The following is a 20,696-nucleotide window of genomic DNA, read 5'->3' on the forward strand; positions in this document are numbered from 1 at the left end:
TGCTGACAGCCTATGGTCAAAGACTAAATAGTTCACAAATGAAATAAGTCTGTTTGTCTAATGCTGAACAAAGTTGACAAAGAGGCAAGTGAGGATCTCACAAAGGTGTTGGACATCAAACTTACAACCGGTATATGGTCTAACCTCTCACTTGTTTTGTTTATTAAGGAAACCAAAACTTAGGCAGAGTAAACATTTTCAGTTGGGTACAGTGACATTTGAGAGGCCGCTCAGAATGAAAGAAACAGGGATGCAATTCATAATGCAATATACCATGGGACTATCACAAAGCTTTTGTCACACAGAAAAACACTCACACACCCACAAAAATGCAGTAATTTTAAAAGGCAATATAGGAATAACCCATGTGGTTTCCCCAGTCTATAATAACCTGGCAGTTGTTTTCTTTTTCATAATCCTCCTCAGCATGACACTGTGATATTCTTTGATATGCAGAGAGCTCAAACTGAAAGCAAAAATGTCAAATGTGAAAGCATATCATACTGAAAACAAATTTACTCATGACTGATGATGAATTATCTCAGTAGGCTGCAAATAGTAAATGTGGGATTCATGAATATACAGCAAGTGCAAGCAGTTTGCACTCAGGCAAGTCAAGTTAGTCATAAGGTCATGCAGTCTTGGGCTGAGTGTAACCCAGGTATCCACTGAACATAGATGGCATATTTCAATTTACCATCATACTCTGAATTCATCTGAATTTATATCACATCACTCATGGTAATTCAGACTGTTTCTATGTTACAACTGCTAAACATAAAATAATACAAAATGAAGCACATGCTGTACCGGTGCACAACACTGCAACAGTGTGTTTGGTTGCATTGTGGTAATGATGGTAGCCAGATAAGTTTGCCGTGCTCTATTGTGTAACATGCTGTTATTTTTTTTTTTGTTTTCAAACTTCCCATTAAAACGCCTTGTGCTGTAGGCATAAACTTTTAAAAGATCATGTAACGATCATGAAAAGATTCTCTATGCGTCTGGTTTTCATCAATGTGCTTCTACAAAAATATTTTATGCCTTACAGACAAATCCATACAATACATGCTGATCAATTTAGATGACCATTACTAATTGCACTTTTAAAATTGATAGTCCTTTCATTGTAAGCATTGACAAATTAAACAAAAGATGTCAACACACTGTCAAATATTTTGTCCTTCTTGTCTCTGCTTAGGGAGAGTTCAGGTCCAACTGAGTTGGTTTCAAAACAAAAACATGAATGTTAAATTGTGTAAAAGGACATGAGGGATATGTACTCGGATAGTCCATAAACACTCACCCACACTCATAAACGCACATTCATACATTAAAGAATTTATACAGAGCTGCTGTTTTCCATATTCCCCTCTTTCTATACATACAAGAACCTATCGTCTCTCACTTTTACTGCTCCATCTCATTCAGAAGTACACTGGAATCCACATATTCATTACAGTCACAACTCTCTCATGCTTACACGGAACAAACACTTTGCTTAGTATTTCCATCTCTTGCACCTTCATATTGACCTAACGCTTCATCTTGGTTTCATTTCTGTCCCAGAGGAAGAGTAGAGGTGGGGGGTGTTGGGTGAATTTTGGCACTGGTAGGTAGAGCAGCAGTAGAGCAAGAAGAGGAAGAGGTGGAAGAGGATGAGGAACAGGGGCAAAATGTCCCCCCAGTAGCAGCAGTGCTATCTGTGGGTACAGCGGTGCCACTGCCAGGCAACAGGGGCGTGGCTGTGGACACTGGAGATGTGGGCATTTGGGAAGGCAGCAGCGGTTGGCTTTGAGGTGGTGAGTGGGGCAGCTGTGTGATGGGTTGTGTCTGTGGTAGCGACTGAGACTGTATGGGAGTTTGCATCAGGGGCTGTGGTATTTGCTGGCGGAGTGGGGACTGCTGATAGGTCATCTGCTGGAGGGGGAGAGACTGATGGAGGTGTAAACTTTGCTGCATCTGTGGCACTTGAGCCATGTGTGTTTGTGGTGGTTTTCCTGGAGAGTGCAAGGCAGACAGGCTCCCTCCACCTGTGTAATGGGGAGGGGGTGCCACAGGCAAGCTGGCAGGGGTCGGGGGTGCCTGGGTGTTCAGTGGTGCCACTGGAAACCAACCTGGTGGAGCCACCTGCATGGAATATCGTAATGAGCAATCAGGGAATATATTAGCACAAGAATAAGGCTTTGGTTGGCTCTTGAAACAAAAGTAAGTCATCAAAAATATCCAGAATATTTCTCTCTTTTTTTGCACAAAACCATTATGCTACACCTCATCTGAATCTGCTACGTTTCTTCTTTTAATCATATTTCACCTATGTAAGACATTTATAATATAACATCAACAATCCATGTACTGTTATTTTTGTATGGTATTAAAATGGACATGTAGTCCTACCTCAGTCTGCTGGCTCCAGCCCCCCAACTCCTGCACCTGCTGAATCTGTTTGATTTGATTCAGTGAAGGTTTGGGTGGCAAGGGGCCCACTGTCTCCTTCGTCCAATTATCAACAAGTTTGTGCAGCTCATCTGTGAATGTGCTTTTTCTTAGAGGGCTGTGATCTGTGGAAAATGAGGGGCTACATCATACCACTGATCACTGAATGATGTGTTATCTTGATAGATGAAGGAGAAAACATACCTCTTTTAGCAGGCAGTGAAGTGTGGTGCTCTGGGTTGCAGTATAGGGGCAGTCTACTCTGTTCACCACCTGAGAAACAACTTGACTGTTGAATCCCTAGAAGATGCAGGAAACAGTTACCCAGGGTACAAGCAATAGAACAAAAGAGAGTGAGAGAGAGAGAATTCATAAAAAGCCTTACCAGAGTGAGTGACTCCGTTGTTATCTATGTGAGAATGAGGCCGAGGCCGGAGCTTGATTTTGGCTGGCCTGGGCCTACGAGGAGAAAGGGCTGGCGGCGCCGTGGGAAGAGGAGGGGTTCGGGACAGGGAGGTAGGCAGACTTTGCCTTTGGTCTTTGAGGGAACGGAGCTGTCTGTACAGCTCCTGCAGCTCTCTGTTCTGCTGGGCTTGAAGGGATACCACCTCTTTGATGTGCCTATAGAGCAAGAGACAGAAATCAGAGAAAGTGTGGAGAAAGAACTGAGGCTTAGTGGAATTATGAACCGAGATGAAAATTAAAAAAACAAAAACATTGTTATAGAGGCAGGAAACACAATCAATGGAAACATTAAATAGAAAATACAATAAATCCAGTGACCAACATCTTGTAAAATAATGGAGTTCAATCCTTCCTCTCTCTGACGTACTTCTCTCTGAGCTTGTGCAGTTCTTTTCTCAGATCTTCATCCTCCAGCTCACTCTCATTATCATCATCACTACTGCCCAGGGGTGAGTGGCTGTGTCCGTGACCTCGAGGCAGGTGAGCCATTGCTGGGGTCCTCTTACTTTCCTCCTTCTCCCCATCTTTTGCCCGAGATCTCCTCCTCTCCCTCTCCAAATCAGGAGACACTGGGGAGCTGTCAGTCTGCCTGTCCTTTTTCTTAGTCTCAGTCTGGGATACAGAGAAACGCCCCACTTTCCTGTGAGTGTTACTGTGACCTGATGGCGCCTCCTTTGGGGGAGAGGACTGGGGCACTGGAGTCACCTGAGGGCAGAGGACGTGGGAGACATTAGCTACTTGTCCAGATTGCAATGAAGGACTAATGAGTGGCAAAGATAAAATTAGAAGCATTACTCCCACCTGAAATCGTCCTTTGCGTGACTGAGGCGGATTTAGGGGTGGCGCCTCCTTCTCCTCTTTAAGTGCCTGACTGCTGGAACGTCCATCTGATAAAAAGAGAGGGATGAAAAACAAAAAGGGCAGACAAGGACCCAGAGACAGGAACACAGAGACATGGGTATAAAGAGCACATAAAAGATGAAGTAGACACACACACAAACGCAACAGACACAGAAAAAATGTACACGACAGAGAGACATATAGATGCACACAGATAGACATGGGGCACGAACACAAAGGCACAATGTTAGAAATCACCCACCAATGTCACACATCATCAACTTTGTGACTTAGATGGCTTGCATGCAGGTCTATGAAATGTGTAAACATATGTTGAGTTCTATGGCAGTCATTTTTTCTAAATTATACAATAATCTGAAAAAAAAAGTATATTGTGGATATAAAACCACATGCTTAAGAGAAATATGTAATGGGTGTGTGGGAAGGGGTGGTAAATGTTTGTATCATTAAAAAACACAATTATAGTCATTAAATAAAATAAAAACATATTGTGAAATGGCAGTTCAATGTTAACAACAGTGTACCCCCACCCACCCACACATCCACACTCTCATTCTCACGGACTCATCATATTCCCACTCATATACCAGACAACAAAGCCCAATATCACATCTGAGATCTGGGCTCAGATCCACAGTGATATTGTTCAGTGTGTTTGATATGTGGGATTACTACATTAGCAACATGTGTTCATGGATAACCACTACATAATTAAGACCAACATTTACATATGCAGCCTGACAGGTGTTACTTACAGATAACGATCCATTATTAGTCACTTGTGTGGAACATAACATGCATGCTCATGCATGTGCGCTTGTGGCAAAAAACTCTGAGCTACTGTTACACATAGTACACATACAAACACAAACACATGCAAGATGGTTGGAATACAGTAATGAAAAAGCTTTGCTGTATGAAAAGCCTACCCATGTACAACAGAACCTGACAGTAGCTTGTAAGTCCTGGGTAATGTGCACAATATATACTAAAAATTATGAAATGAATCTTCATAGTAACTACAACTGCAGCATACAGTAAAGTCTCATAGAGCAATGCTATACTGCATAAGCAGACACAGAAAGCATACACATAATCTGAACAACGACTGATTACATAATTAGCAGCTTAGCATCTATCTTATCTGTGTTATGACGTGAGTTGCATGGTCCTGTCTACACTGAGCCAGCGGGTGGGGGTGAGGAGGTGAGATGGTTGCTGCTGGCAGTGCTTGCAGACATGGGGCAAGAAAGGGGTGGTGTCAGATGAAGGAATATGTCCTGGGCAAAGGCGCAGCAGGGCTTTAATCCAGAGCTCATCTGCACTGGGATGGGCATCAGATTTCTGATGTCAACCTCTTCCTACACTGTGCCAATCTTCCACTACTTTCCACTGTTCTCGCCCCTGGGTGAGTAACCCATGCAAAAAGAAAGATTGCCAAGAAAATTAAATTAAGCAAAAATAAACAAAACGAAAAACAATGTATGTAGTGATGTCAACACTGACATTACATGGAGACTATTGTCACAATATACAAAAACAGGATTTATTAGCTGTAAACATTAACATTATTTAACATTAACAGTTATTCATTCCTGATGGTTAAGAAAGTTATTTCACTATGTTAAAACTAGTAGTAGATATTAGATTTTGGTCCATGCCCCAACATCCCATTCTCTCGCTCTCTCTCGCTCTCTCTCTCGCGCTCCCTAAGAGGACGCTACCTTGCTGGACTCTGGGCTTCTTGAACAAGCTGGCGGAGTGGCGCAGTTTGCACGCCCAGTTTTTGAATTTGCGAGTCCAGGATTTCTTGCTAACAGGATTTCTGATACTAGGACATGTCAGGTTTAGGCCAAAATATCCACCTCCTGCATTGTGCTTCTGCTGTCCATGCCGGAGGGGGATCGGGTGCTGATTGGGGGGCCACGATGCGTCTCCAGTGGTACTGGTATCAGAGTGTGAGGGTACAGCCTAGAACAGTTAAGACAATTAAGAGTGGCTGCATGGAGACATTCAAAACGGAGAGACACTCAAACATTTAAACATAATAAGTATCACAGCTGAAAAAGAACTCAGTGGAATAAGACTCACACAGCTATACAGTGCAATATAATCAGTAAAATAATTATAAGTACAGTGAAAGAAACAAACTTATAGAGAATCTACTTAAAATCTAGTCCGTGGTATTCACTCACAAGAATGGTTGGTTCTCCTGGTACAGGTGGGCGCTGAGGCCCAGCAGCGTCATCCTGATTGGGAGGCAGCAGAGAGGTAGGCGGGGTGGATGAGGCAGAGGTGGAGGGGAGTGATGGTCCAGGTTGTTTCTCCACTGGGCCCAGCTCTGCAGAGTTGGGCACTTCTGAGGAGACATCTTCTCCTACCCCATCCCTCTCTGGGTCAGGGGAAGTGGACGAGGAACGGGAGGGGGTCGGGGAGGTAGTGGAGGATGAGGAGTGCGGCGATGTATCTGAGGAAGAGGAGGCAGGTGGAGGGAAAGACAAGTGTTGGGTTGACTGTGGCTCAGATGACTCATCTCCTCCTGCTGATGTGGAGGCAGCTGATGTAGGGCCAGAGGCAGCTCCCCCGGCCAGCGCTGCCCCACTGCTGTACTCCTGATACAACAGGTTTCTCAGCTTTTCATCTAGAGTCTTTATGCGGTTGTCTACAAATTCAATTTTGGGGGGGCCCTCACTGTCTGACTCAGCCACAGAGGAGGGCTGAGCAGGTGATGGCGTCATTGTGAGGGAAAGGGCAGGTAAGGGGGCGTCAGTGGTGCCCAGATGGAGGGGCGTCAGAGAAGAGTCAGAGGTCGGTTGAAAAGGGGCAGAGTAGCTGCATGTGTCTTCTGTGACACTTGTCTCTCCTGTGGACACTTCTGACTCTGACATCTGTAAAGAGGACTGCTTCTGCAGTGGAAAATTCTGCTGTTTTTGGGGTGTCTCCATGGTTTTAGTCACTTCTTGTTGCTGCTCAGTGTGCTGCAGCTGTATCTGTGACTGGATATGTTGTTGTGCCAGCTCAGCAGGGATTTGAGCTTTTTGTGGAATCTGCTGTTGCGGTACAGAGTTAACATTTAGCTGTGGCTGTTGTGGAAGAAACTGTTGACTAATAGGCAGGGGCAGCATTTGGCTTTGATCTGGCTTTAAAGCCACAGCACCCATAAACAGCTGATGTTGCTGCTGCTGTAGCTGCTGTTGCACCATTTGCTGTTGCTGTAAGTGTATCGTCTGTTGTAGGTTTAACTGTTGCTGCTGCTGGTGATCAATGTGGGCCTGCTGTTGGGGCACTACAGCAGCTTGGGGTGTCATAACCTGCTGTGGTAACTGTTGTAACTGTGGCTGTTGCAACTGTGGGGCATACTGTTGTGTCTGCTGTTGAGGAAGGGGTTGTTGGGTCTGCTGTAGGGGCATCGGGGGGAGAAACTGCTGCAGAGGCACAGACTGTTGTAACAGCTCTGTATGACCTGGCCGAGGTAGCACCTGCACCTCAGTCAGCTGTTGTTGTAACTGCTGGAGAGACTGTTGCAGTGCTCGTTCCTGCTGCAGCTGAATTTGTTCTTGGTATGCTTGATGTTGAGCTTTCAGCTGTTGCTGTTGTGTTGCTGGCTGTATCTGTTGTTCAAGCTGCATTGCGTGCAGTTGCTGTTGAACTGCAGGCAGTTGCTGTTGAACTGCAGGTACCTGCTGCTGTAGAGCAGGCTGTGGCTGTGGTTGTTGTGGTGGTGGTTGTGGGGCTGGCTTAGCCACCTGAGTGAATGTCTGCTGCTGCTCCATGGCAAGTTGACTTACAGCAGAAGAGATTGTTGCAGCAGGAGGAGGAAGCGAATGAAAAGAGGTTGAAGACCTGTCCACTGCAGGTACACATGACCTTGAAGCAGTTATGATAGTGTCCCCTATACTTTGACCTACAATGGAGCAACCACTGGTTCCAGGAGAAGAGAGTATATCTGGGGCAATGGTGGTGGGTGTGGGAGACACAACAGCAGAAGCAGCGGACAAGGTGGGGAGGTTAGCAGCAGGTATTGCTAAGGATGAGGGAGCACTGGGAATTTGGTCAATAGATGTTGAGGTGAGGAGTTCTAGACCACCCGAAGCAGTGACAGGAACAGAGGCTTCAAGAGCGGAGGTTGGTACAAAGATGCTCTCAGAGGCAGTGGTGTTAGGAGCTGGGCCAGCAGTGACTGACAGGGCCACAGAGGCAGGGGCTGACACAGTGGAGACTGGGGGGGAGGTGGCAGCAAGGGAGGGACAGGGGGGAGAGGCCATTGAAGCCAAGGACTCCGCACTCTGGGATCGTTCACTTTCTACAGCTACAGAGAGGAACACACGGTTAGTTTCTGTTATGCTGGCAAATGAGTCATGTTAATATGCCACAGCATTAAAACTGACCTGGGTAGAGCTCACCTCTCTCTGTTTTAGGAGACCCGGGTATCCTTGTCTCTGAAGTGGGTGGTGGTGTGACTGCTCCCTGGCTGGATAGGGAGTCTCTGTGACGGATGGTCTGGTTGATAAAGAAGCGCCAGCGTCCCACTGGGGACGAGTGGGGCACTGAATCCACTGAAAAACACAAGTTATAGAACATTATTACATTTTGTAGTACCACTTTTTGTGAATAAGAAACAATATATTCATAACTTACCTGAAGAACCAGTGGGAGTGCTCACATGCAGCTGGTCAGTTGATCCAGTCTAATAAAGATAGAAATAAAGATTCAAATTCATCATTATCACTTAAAAACAGAAAGAGAGAGGCTATAGTACAGAATACAGAAATAAACATACCAGTGAATGTGTTTGAAGAATTTCGTGAGCTTTTTTAACTATGGCTCTAAGCTCCTCGACAAATTTCTCTTTCTCTACATCAAGGACAAAATCCTCCTCCACCTACAAACAACAACCAAACAGCCATTATTAAAACACTGAATGGTGACTTTATAGCAATCAGTGCAGGCTACTGTAAACCATGAGCAGTCTACCATGTAATCTGCTATGTCCTCAGGTGCGTCCCCTTCAATGTCAAATTTAAATGTCACCATCTTGTTGCTATGGGTCTCCAATTGGCATTCCACCATATTATCTCCACTGCCAGACACCTAGGGAGGACAACAGATCAATAGTATACACATTTTCCTTTTCAGAATTTACCTGTAGTATACAAGAATTTAACAATACAGATGATTATTTAGGTGGCTTCTGTTATTTCACCTGGAGCATGCTCAGTTGAAACTGATGTGAAACTTTCTCAGGCCTCTGACTGGAAGCTCTTCTTTGAGTCTTTAATTTCTCTAGCTTCCCATTGGCCAAGAGCTGAAGAGCTTCTTCTCCGTTAGCTGGAACAGACCTATGGGTGGTAAGTTAGAAGGGTTGTTACACACCGCCTTGAGAATGATGATGTAAGACACTGATCACATACGGTCAATACAATTCAATTTCATTTATATAGCACCAAATCATAATAGAAGTTATTTCAAGACTTGTGTACTAAAACTGCATCGTCTACGAATCACTGAAAATAAAAACATGAGTTTGGTTTGTAGGTGCATTATAAAGGTACATTGGAAGATATTGTTAACCACTTTATAGGTATGGACAATACAGACAAACAATAGGCTTGATGTAAGAACCACTCATACAAACAGATTTGTTCTGGCGCACACAAGTGATTTAAGAGAATTTGTAACATTCAACAATTTTCTTTTACTTAGAATTTTGTCTTGAATAAAAATCATGAGTGGTACATTTTTTTTTAGATTATATTATTTTTATTGGCCTGTTTCGAAACTATTACATTACACCATCACATCATCATATCCAATATCTCTGACTGTCACATGTCCGGCTCCCATATTAGACTCAGACCGCTTTTTAGAAAGTCGTTTTTAGCATCTAACTTGCTGTTACTGTGGTGGCCCCCTGTGTCCTGCAGGTTAAATCATTTTCTCTTTATTTTTGTCACAGTCTCTGCTCTGGTGACATGTAACTGAGAGGTGTACTATCAATATGTTCTAATTGAATTTTACAATTCAGTAACATTTTTGTGGAGAACAGTCAGCCTTACGTGGCAATTTTAGGTTTGTAGATTAGACAAATGATCTGGCTGAAACAAGTTATTTTACATCAAGTTTGTTGAGTTAACAAACCTTTGTTAATCCAACTTGGAACATTTTTTTGAGTAAGACTACACTTAACATCTACAATTCATACACTACAATTTCCCAGTATCACTAATCATGTATCTTTGGTATGGACAAATGGACATACTCCATGCACAGACTATTAGGGTGAAACAGAGCGAACATCAGACAGTAATGAGATTAGACATACCCTGACGAAGAATGACGTTCTGTACTTGACAGGTATGGACCATCCTGTAGAGTAGCATGAACACAGACATAAAGGAGTATGCAGGTACACAGAAAAACACATAAAAACTATTTGCAACATCAAATGCATACTCTAATGTAATAAAGAATAATACTACAGTTAATAACATATTCACTGTTCTATGAATATACTGTTTTAAGAATTATAACTTGTTAGTATAAAATAAATAATTAGAATAACAAATAATAAGATAGCAGTATTATCAATCATTCTGCCAGTTTGTCAGCAATGTAAAAATTATTTCTTAATTAATACAGCAAACTTTCATTCTTCCTGTACCTGAGCAATGCCCAGCAGGGAAAGGTCACAGTCTTGCAGCGAGGCTTGGGGCAGTTTGGGGGCATTAGAATCAAGCGGTTGTAGAGTAGTGACAGGTGGAGGGGAGGTGGGTATAAAGTCGGCCTGCCCTGGTAAGGTTACCTGAGCCGCTGGTGGAGATGTAGGCAGCTCTGGCACAGGGGCAGCAGCAGGATGGTAGGATGGTAGGGATGCAAGAGATGGTAGTGATGTTGGAGGGCATGAGGTATGAGAGGGGCTGAGGGGCATTTGTTGTGCAGGAAAGACAGCATGGGGCAGGACAGGCTGTTCAGCAATAGGTGTCTCAGTGTGTGTCTGAGTGTGAGAATGTGCCTGTGTCTGAACTTGTGTCTGTGTTTGGGAGTGCATTTGAGCCTGAATGCTGGTTTGTGTGTGTGTGTGAGCAGGCAGCATCTGCTTGGCTTGGTGCTGTGGAGAAGGTGAGGCGCCTGCCGCTAGATGACTATAGGGGGACTGGGTCCCTGCCACATTACTGGGGACTATATGTGCAGTGGGATGGGTCATCAGATGTGAAGTAGGTGGGGCTGACAACTGACTCTCCTCAAATGGTATCAATGGCTGCTTTGGAGGAAGTGGTTGCTGGATGGGAGTAGGGATGGGCTGTGCCAATAATTGGGGCTGTGGAGGAGCTGGAGCTAGAGGTTGCTGTGCTTGAGAAAGCTTCTGTAGCTGTTGCTGGTATTGCCCAGTAGACTGAGGCATAGTAGGCTGGGAGATGGGCTGAATGACTGAAGGGTCGGCAGTGCTTCCTTGGGGCTGCTGCTGGGTCTGAACAGCTGGATGTTGTGTTGTTTGGCTTGGAACATATGCTTGTCCAGCCTTCTGCACAGGATGAGGGGTGGCCACAAAGTTTGTAGGGTCAACTGCAGAACTGAGACTATCTGTTGTAGTTCCAACACTTCCAGCTGAGCCAGGAGACAGAATCATCTGCTGATACTGCAGTACTGACTCCTGTTGCTGCTGCTGTTGTTTAATATGAGTTATATCCTGTTGTAAAGATGGCATGGCTTGGTGGGTAGGCTGAGGGACATATTGAGGTGTCAAAAGGCCAGCAGCAGCCTGTGCATGCACCTGGATAGGTGTCTGGCCTTGTGTTTGTTGCTGCAGCTGGGCCTGCATGAGCCCTGGCATTTGAACATTTTGCTGAACAAGAGTCTCATGTTGGATCTGATTGGCGATTGAAGTAATTGCAACTGGAGGCTGGACAACAGCTTGACTTTGTTGGCCCATCATCTGAGCATCCACAGTTGCCGCCTGGACATGTGGTGGCTGGGACTGACTCATTGTCAGGTGCTGAGGCTGAGTCTGGATTATTGGCTGAGAAGTTACCTGACTCTGTTTTGGAGCGGCAGGTCCTGGATAACTAGTCTGTAAGGGAATTTGCTGGGTCTGGATGATGTGGGTCTGTCCCTGGATGACAGCCACTGGAGGTGTTACTTGGGCCTCAATCACAGCCTGTGCTGCTTGGACTGTGGACTGAGCTTTGAATTGGACGGGGACCTGGCCCTGGTTCTGTGGATGAGCCTCACTTTGTCCTTGCTGGGTAAGGACCTGAGCTGGGACAACAGACGTCTGGACAGGTATCTGCATAGTCTGAATGGCCATGGGGACCTGGGCCTGTGAGACAATTTGAGTTTGGTGCTGAATCATCTCAGTGCTGGCTGGAGCTCCAACTGGGACATGAGATTCCATTACAGAGGTGTGATGCTGAGGGTGGGAAACAAATGCTTGCTGCTGCTGCTGCTGCTGCTGCTTCTGCTGCTGGATCAATGCTGCGTGCTGTTGCTGCTCTATTACTTGCTGCTGTGTGAGAGTGGTATGAGGTGGAAACTGAGCTGTGTTAAGTTGTGGGATGCTGCTCGGCTGCTGCTGAATTTGCTGCTCACTGTTACTTGCCACTTGTGGAATGGGGACAGCCTCTTGTTTCTCAGTTTGCTGAAGTTGAATGATGGCTGCTTGTTGCTCTTGAATCTGTTGCTGTAACAAAGCTTGTTGCTGCAATCTCTCTGCTTGTTGTTGTTGCAACAGGACTTGTTGCTGACGCTGTTGTTCTAGCTGTTGCTGCAACAGAGCTTGCTGCTGCTGCTCTATCTGCTGCTTGAGTTGCACTTGTTGCTGCTCTTGTTGCTGTTGCTGTAGCTGAGCTTTCTGTTGCAGCTGATGCTGTTGTAAAATAGCCTGTTGTTGCAAATGCTGTTCTATCAGTGCTTGCTGCTGCTGTTGTTCTATTTGTCGGAGTAAGGCTTGTTGCTGCAATTGTTGTTCCTTTTGCTGTTGTGTCTGCTGAGGTTGCTGCTGCAATACTATTTGCTGCTGCTGTTGCTTTTCTGGTTCTTTTTGTATTCCAGCTTGGTGTTGCCCAATTTGTTGATATAACTGGCTCTGCTGCTGTTGCTGTAATGGAGGCTGTTGTTGTTGCTGCTCTAATTGATGTTGTAAAATCACTTGTTGTGTTTGCTGTTGCTGTAAAAGACCTTGCTGTTGTTGCTCTTGCTGTTGCTGAATAAGAGTTTGTTGCTGTTGTTGATCCAACAACTGCTTGTGTATAAGTGCTTGCTGCTGCTCCAGTTGATGTTGTTTTAATTGAGCCTGTTGTTGCTGCTGCTGTTGAAGCAATGCTTTTTGTTGTTGCTGATCAAGCTGTTGCTGGACGTACGTCTGATGTTGCTCAAGCAGTAAAGCTTGTTGTTGCTGCTGTTGTAACAGAGTCTGCTGTTGCTGAAGCTGTTGTTGCAGTTGTTGTGGTTGTATCATGGTCTGCTCACGAGGATCGCCCGTTGGTTGAGGCTTATAAGTCTGAGGTTGCTCCCCTGGCTGTGGTAATGACATAGCTCGCTGCTCCATACCTGTCTGTGTAGGTAACACCTGCTGCTGAGGAGCTGTGTGGACAGCAGGAACAGGCTGCTGTACATAGATCTGCTGCTGAGGCTCATGTTGATGTGTCTGGACAGCTGTAGCTGAAACACTCTGTGGATGCTGCTCCGTTGGTGGCTGAGTGGTACTAACTTGTTGTTGTTGTTGTTGTTGTTCGAGCAGAGTGGCCTGGGCCTCCATTTGCTGTTGTGGCTGCTGCTGAAGAGTGGAAATCTGGGGATCCATCCCTATCTGTTGTTGTTGAACAATAGTCTGCTGAGGGATCATGACAGGCTGTGTTTGCTGGGGTGCTGCCTGGGGAATTATGTCAGTGAGCTGCATGGGAGTGGCAGTGGGTTGGGTCTGTTGAGTGAGGGGCACAATGGTCCCCGCTAGTCCAGCAGGATCACTGACTGTCATGGATGTAGTGAGAACATTAATGGGTGCTTGTGGGGAAACAGGGGGTATGTATGACTGTGAGGGGGCCATTGACCCATGGGGAGTGGCAGTTTGAAATGCTTCTGATGGGAATGTTTGTGACTACTCAGTGATAATGACAGAATGATGGTTGATGTTGAAAGAAGAGGGAAAAGAAAGTAGTAGAAAAATTAGGTAAGAATAAGCTTTGGCAAGGAGCATCAATTACACACATTTAATTTTATGCAACAGGGTTTCCCACAGTGTTTTATAGCGGAGGGGCTGCCTCATGTGATATACAGACTGTACAACTAAAATTAGAAAAAGTGAATTCACTTCAATGAAGTAAAACATTAACCCTCAGGTAAAAAAGCAGAGCAAGGCTACACAGTTTATTCAGTGAGAGGCTATCAGACCATTACATCTTATCACCTCCGCTAACTTTTCCTGGGGGAAATCCTGAATAGCACACAGTCAGATGATCTCAGAGGATTATGAAGATGATTTGTGTTTGGGTAAATAGTTATTTAAAGAAAAAGAACCCAAAATATGAGTACTGGGACTACAGCATTAGTTCAATTTATAATAATGTTAAATGCTGTAGCCCCAGCGTAAATATTTCATTTTAAAACAAATTAGTATCATCACCCTTTTCACCTGAAAATATTGTTGAGGGACACTTGGTGATACCTGTGGAACCATGGTACTGGGCTGGAGAAATGTCTGGCCAACAGGTCCTCCGCCACTTTGGCCTATGGACATGTTGGACATACTCTGACCAACAGGCACATTTGGAACACTTCCACTCTCACCAATGGGAACCATTTGAGGATGAGTCAATGCACCAGTGCTCTGTAATGCCAGAAAATATAAGCCATAACATAATTTATCAATACAGTGATTTCAAACTGATTAATGAATCAGTTTGGTGTATTTTATGAAGAAAGTGAAATAAATGCAGAGACATACAGCTGCTGTAGGAAGGAGAGTAGTCTGGGAGTGGCTGTATGATTCCCCTTGCTGAGAGTACGCCTGGCTCTGTCCACTTGCATAAGATTCACAGCTGGCAGACCCAATGCTCTCACCTTCTGAGAGAAAAAAACAGATAAAAAAATGTAATGTAAAAATGTAAACTACATATACTTATATACTAGTTTTTGCATGCACTGCTTTTGTTCATTATAACTTCCACCATATCAACTATGAGGCAGTGATGTCCTTTTAACTGGATAAATATATCTTGACAGTGCATACTCTACCTGGCAAACTAAGGGTTGTCCCACTGATAATATGTTGCTGCCTGACATGTTGGTCCACTTCAGGCAGCTCCTCAGACTCCTGTCCTGCTCCTCCTCCTCCTCCTCCTCCTGTCTGTCCAGCTGCCCCTTGCCCAAGTGAGGATGGACAGGATGGATGAGAAAAGGTGTGGGAGGTGAGAGTGGGATCTTTTCTTTCTTCAAAGCCCTGCTGCTGCTGGAGTAGCTGCTGCTGCCGACGCTCTCGTGACTTTTTGATTAGATTTACACGGTCCCGGATGGATTTTCCTACCACTTTGGCATCACTCTCATGGAAAAATCCTGACTTCACCTGAGAGGGAGTGAGAGCAAGAGAAAAAAAACAGAGAGTTATTAATGGCTAGAGGTGGTTGACGGAATCTAGGTCAGAAGGAGGTACCTTGAAATAACTAATAAATGAGAAAGGATTTCCCTTAGCTGACCTTTATTCAATCTTTGAACCAGGTTAGACTGGGAAAAGGCTTTAACCTTTTCTCAGTCTAACCTATTCCACACTGAACACTCTGAACCCTGTCTAACCCTGTCTTCTGGTCAGAATTGTCCCTCACCATCTCTAGAGCCACTTCTTCTGCACTATCATTCTCCAGGTCATAGCTGAACTCAATGGCCTCATTGTCTTTGTGCTTTCCTTTTAGCTTTTTGGGCTCTTCGACCCAAATCCGGAGAGCTAGACAATCCTGGGTGCCTGAGTCCTCCTCTGCCAGCTCCACCCGGACTCCTGTGTCTTCTCCAAAGAATGCGTGGTTTAGGAGGTCTCGGATGGACAGTCTTCCCAGGAAGCAACAACAAAAGGAGCAGAGATCGTGAAACAGGCACCAATATGACAGTGCAGTGTGTCATGTTATAAAAGAAAAAACCTGCTCACCTCTGGCTCTTGTTCTGACGAATGCAGCCTTCGATGATCTCTTTGATCTCTGGGTCATTCACTTTATCAAAGCTGGCTGGCTTTATACCCTGCAAAAATGAAGGGAAATGAAATTTATTGTATTCACTGGAAATTATGGAAATAAGTTTTAGGAACATTAAGTGCTTAACCGCTTATACATAAGCCGGGGCTGGAGCTGATCCCAGCTGACATTGGGTGAGCAGTACAACATGGATAAGTCACCGGTCCATCACAGGGCTGATACATGGAGACAAACAACCATTCATGCGTTCATTCACATTAACACTTAAGGGCAATTTAGAGGCACCAATTAACCTATAAACCTTTGAACTGTGGAAGGAAGCTGAGGCATCCAGAGAGAACTCACATAAAGACCTGAGAACTCCACATAGACACAAGACATCCCGGAGTCCCAGAACCTTCTCACTGTGAGGCGACTGAGCTAACTTGGGATTTTTGTACATACAGTAGTCATATATTGGAGCCAATAGTTGGTATTGCATTTAAATAAACTACTAAGAATTTAGTGTACTCATGTCATTAGCACAAAAAGAGTTATGGAGTAGAAGAAACTCACGCTTGTGACTTTGCGATAGATCTGAGCAGCATTTTGGCACTCAGAGTACGGGTATTCTGAAGTGGCCATCTCCAGCATGCACATCCCAAAGGCGTAGACGTCCACAGACTCATCATAGTGCTCCTCGTACATCTCTGGAGCCATGAACTCCGGGGTTCCTGTTGAGACCAGATGGTGGTTCAGAACAGCTAAAATACTATTACGTCTCTATCAATGTTTACAATCTGTCACATAACACTGTCCAAAGAACATGAATGCCCCAAAGTCAGTGAAATAATTTAATTCAATTGAAACTCTGATAACAATCTTCCTGGTAATTGCTTTTACTTCCTGAGTTAAACTTTATTGAGTTAATGGTGCTCACAATGCATTGATTAAGTTGACTTGCAGGGCCAACATCTAATCAGTGGTCTCTTTTTACATTAAGTGCTGCCTACATGGATTTTAAAGTGATTCTGTCAATAATAATGTATACCTCTAGGCAGCTGAGGCCCTCTAAAAATCTGAACAGTGCTGAATGCAATGGAAAATACATTTATGGGCCCTGACTCAGTTTGTTGATGCAGCTACTAAGTATCTGGCATTGTTCTCTGATGTGTAGCCTACCTATTACACTCTTGGCAAAGGAAGTCCGCATAAGAGTAGCCAGTCCCAGGTCACCTATCTTGACTGAGCCTGTGGGGCCTGTTATAAAGATGTTGTCACACTTGAGGTCCCGGTGGACTATTGGAGGAGTCCTGGTGTGAAGGAAGTGAAGACCTTTCAAGATTTGCCTACACCAGCTCCTCAGGACTTTGGGTTTCATCACCTTGAAGCGTTTCAGGTAACTGTGCAGAGAGAGGAAAAAGAGTCAAACCCCAAAAAGCTGTAATCAACCACTGATGGACAGAGATGATCGCCATAAGGGACAAAACAATATTATAAATACCTTTGAATTTCATTGCATCATGATACAATTTGAATGAAACACTGAATATTTATACTTACATAATGAATTTAGATTGATTACGTTCATTTTAAAAGATTAGGTGAAAACAATCTTTTGCTGTAGTCATAATCTCTATTAATCCAAGTATGTACAGTATAACATCCTAAAATGAAAAGAAACTCTCCCATGAGTCCTCCCTGCAGAAGCTTTGAGCCACAATATTATTCTCTCTTTGATTTTCTTGGGAGAAGCTTGAGCTGCACTGCCAAATATTTCCTGAACAAAGAAGCCATGCGTTGATATTTGCTAGCTATGAAGGCAAGTGTACAGAGATTGCTTTGCACTGTAGCTAAAATGAACACTGCTACAGATGACATCAGTCAGAGAAACTACATTACATTTTTAAGTGCCTCATAACTATATAACTATTTGCAGTATAGAGCTGCTGTCTGGGGGGATATTTAGTCTGCCAGGACAGAAGACAGAAAGGTTTAGATTTTACATCAGTCAGAGATAACAGGTGCTTTTTAATACAAAACTAACTGACATAATAGTCATGACCTCTTATTAAGAGCAGAAGAAAAGATATGGGAAGATTGCACTAACGTTTTGAGTGTTCCTGAAGTCATGAGTTCAGTGACCAGTACGATGCACTTTTTGCCGCGGAGCACAGACTCCCAGGAATCATAAAAGCGGACGATGTTGGGGTGCTGAAGCCCCTTCAGCATCTCGGCCTCCTCCTTAAAGCGTTGCTGCTCCGCCTTGGTCAGCTTGCGGTCCTGAGGTGAGAGGTACACATCATGTTATATGACATAAATGTAAATATTTACTTGCCTGGGGCTTAAGAGATTTACTATGTAGCAGAAGGCAATTACAAAATGGCAAATACTGCTTCATTTATTTACATAAGCCATAAAAACACCATGGGGCTACCTGACACTACACACCCATGACGGTGCACTAACATCTACCGCCACTAGATGGTACTAGCAAGACAGAGTTGCAGCAGTGCTGAGACAACACCCAAGCTGTAGCTTTATAAAACACATTTGTACTGCATCTGCCACACATTCCCAGTATGGCGGACAGAATGGACACAGCAAAAATCTAATTCACTGACACTGGCAGTATCCCACAGGAACTGAGACCACCATTCACTAATCCCCTCGTTAAACACTGGAGCATTGGTTATTTATCAAACCTAAGACTCATACATGTTATGCAGTGAAGGTTTTTTTTTTTATTCTGCAGTAAATAAATAAATAAAAAATGCTGTATTATCTCTTGTATTACATGTGAATGCTTATGATTTTTTTTGTTTCTTCTGTTTTCTTAAACACGCTGTGCTCTTACCAATGAGATCTGCTCCATTGAGATAAAACAATACACATCTTTTAAAATCCATGAATATCAAGTCAATAGAAAAGAGTGTGCATGAAAAGATGCAATGGCGATATAATATTGAAGAATCGAAGACAATGCTCACAATGAAAGCATTTTAAAGTAAAAATCCTGAGTGCCCCACTAAATCAGTGTGTATTTTTAGACTTGTCAAAAGCAACTGTTGTTGTTATTTCCATATGTACAAATAACAAAGCATTTGAGATTGATGAGTCTTTGTATTTAACAACAGGAAGCCTTAAACCATTTATGTAAAAGCAGAATAGAAATAAAGAAATAAAATGAAAACAACACAGTGTCTGAATTAATATCTGCGGGGGAGTCTGATGGCAGCCACTGACCTGTCACAGACAGACCTCACTAAAAATAGAAGTCATCATAACACTGGCTTTCCACTGATCGATTCCAATGATGTTTTTGCTTTTCACAGAGTTCCCTAAATAGAGGCAGTGAGCTGCAGATGTTTGGATGCAAATGAACAGATTTTCATGTCATGCAGTTTCTCTGTCCTACTTCTATCTTTATATCATTGTGTGCCTCTGCTTCCCTTCCTCCCTGTGTCTGTGTTTCATCTAGTCATATATATTTTGCTCTCTTTGTCTTTACTGGTTCACTGTCCTTTTCTGGAAGCACTGGTGGAGGCAATCCCTCCACCCCTCCCCACTCAACAGGGAAGTAGCATCAACAAAAAGGACTGCTCCTCGTTGCACTGTTATGGCCAAGAATAAGTTACACAGCTTAGGTTACACTTGTGCTCTCATTCCTTTAACAACCTCATGTTGCTATGTACATGCATGCTTGTGCAATCGTGCATGTGTACCTGACCGTGAGCAGGTGTGTCTGTCAATGCTGTATATCTCTACCCATATCTACATGATTCTTCTTTTCTGATGTGCTTTATTTTGTCAGGGAGTACTGCTGTTGTTTGGTTGCCTCTGTCTCACTCGCCAGTCAGAGCATCACTCTGCCTCGCTGTCTGGCACAGTGTGAGACAGAGTGCTTGCATGTGTGTCCCTGTCTGCTGCCTCCACAGCATTTATTGTGTCTCCCTCTGAGTGTCGCATCAGACAGCCTTAGGGTCGGCAAAGGTCAAAAAGAGTTTAGTTCCGACTGTGTCTAGACAGACTCGCAAAAATCTACTTTATATCGACGTACCCACTAACACAACACAACAGAAGCACAACAACAAATACTGTGGAAAGACAATACCTGCTCTTCAAGTGTGTCATTAATAAGTCACAGTCCTCTTTCCACTGCCAAGTTCACACCCAAATACAATTACTTTAAGTAAGTAAGAAAGTGTTAAATGTAAACAAATACGCCCCGATAAACTCTGGCAATCATCTGAAATTATATACTACAGTGAGTTTGTCCAGCAGCAACTGATCTGACAAACAAAGTGTCACACCACAGAAGAAAATTGGACAGGACAGTCTCTTAACCATCAGATGGAAATGTGGAAGCACCAAAGAGACAGAAAGTGAAGGAGACAACGTGACACAGCTCTATGGTGACAGATTGGGTCTTCCTCTAAATCAGCCTGATTGTTCTCTATTTCTGCAACCTCATGAAGCAACTCTAGCTTTTATAAATGCATGTACATGTGTGTGTAAATGCCAAAAAGCTGTTAATGAGTGCTGCTGTCTGTATCATGGACTTCAGCAGGTATCCTCATAAATAGCTTTGACTATAAATAAGGCAGGTAATAAAAAAAATATAGAAATATGTAACAAAATCCAAGATTACAATGGTATTTTTTTTGTTGAGATTGTGTCAGATATGTTGATTCAGCTCTATTCAGGCCTGTTTTTGCTGTGTTCTTTCTATGTGCAGTCTCGTGACTGTTTTCGATCTTTTTTGTCCACAGATGATGAACA

The 20,696-nt window shown here is 43.8% G+C and overlaps 1 protein-coding gene across 8 annotated transcripts in view; it reads right to left on the reverse strand.

Moving 5' to 3' along the window:
• The window catches only part of wnk3 (WNK lysine deficient protein kinase 3), a 34,614-nt gene continuing 13,918 nt past the window's right edge, over positions 1–20,696 (reverse strand). The window contains exons 3-25 of one of the 8 annotated variants that reach the window (XM_027288456.1): positions 18,025–18,197; positions 17,097–17,317; positions 16,491–16,648; positions 15,893–15,981; positions 15,576–15,795; positions 14,992–15,319; positions 14,702–14,820; positions 14,390–14,584; positions 10,424–13,855; positions 10,085–10,128; positions 8,966–9,101; positions 8,737–8,853; positions 8,543–8,644; positions 8,401–8,449; positions 8,151–8,318; positions 5,958–6,229; positions 5,487–5,733; positions 3,703–3,788; positions 3,269–3,606; positions 2,822–3,057; positions 2,641–2,736; positions 2,398–2,561; positions 1–2,130 (exon numbers count right to left, since the gene is read on the reverse strand). In XM_027288456.1, coding sequence (XP_027144257.1) covers positions 1,555–2,130; positions 2,398–2,561; positions 2,641–2,736; positions 2,822–3,057; positions 3,269–3,606; positions 3,703–3,788; positions 5,487–5,733; positions 5,958–6,229; positions 8,151–8,318; positions 8,401–8,449; positions 8,543–8,644; positions 8,737–8,853; positions 8,966–9,101; positions 10,085–10,128; positions 10,424–13,855; positions 14,390–14,584; positions 14,702–14,820; positions 14,992–15,319; positions 15,576–15,795; positions 15,893–15,981; positions 16,491–16,648; positions 17,097–17,317; positions 18,025–18,197 — 7,566 coding nt within the window. In that variant the 3' untranslated portion in view covers positions 1–1,554. Of the gene's footprint in view, positions 2,131–2,397; positions 2,562–2,640; positions 2,737–2,821; positions 3,058–3,268; positions 3,607–3,702; positions 3,789–5,486; positions 5,734–5,957; positions 8,072–8,150; positions 8,319–8,400; positions 8,450–8,542; positions 8,645–8,736; positions 8,854–8,965; positions 9,102–10,084; positions 10,129–10,423; positions 13,856–14,389; positions 14,585–14,701; positions 14,821–14,991; positions 15,320–15,575; positions 15,796–15,892; positions 15,982–16,490; positions 16,649–17,096; positions 17,318–18,024; positions 18,198–20,696 lie in introns of all 8 variants that reach the window. The other 7 variants (XM_019259287.2, XM_019259282.2, XM_019259284.2 and 4 more) reach the window with 7 other exon arrangements.

This window comes from Larimichthys crocea, chromosome XV (assembly GCF_000972845.2).
Source record: "Larimichthys crocea isolate SSNF chromosome XV, L_crocea_2.0, whole genome shotgun sequence".
Taxonomy (NCBI): Eukaryota; Metazoa; Chordata; class Actinopteri; family Sciaenidae; genus Larimichthys; species Larimichthys crocea.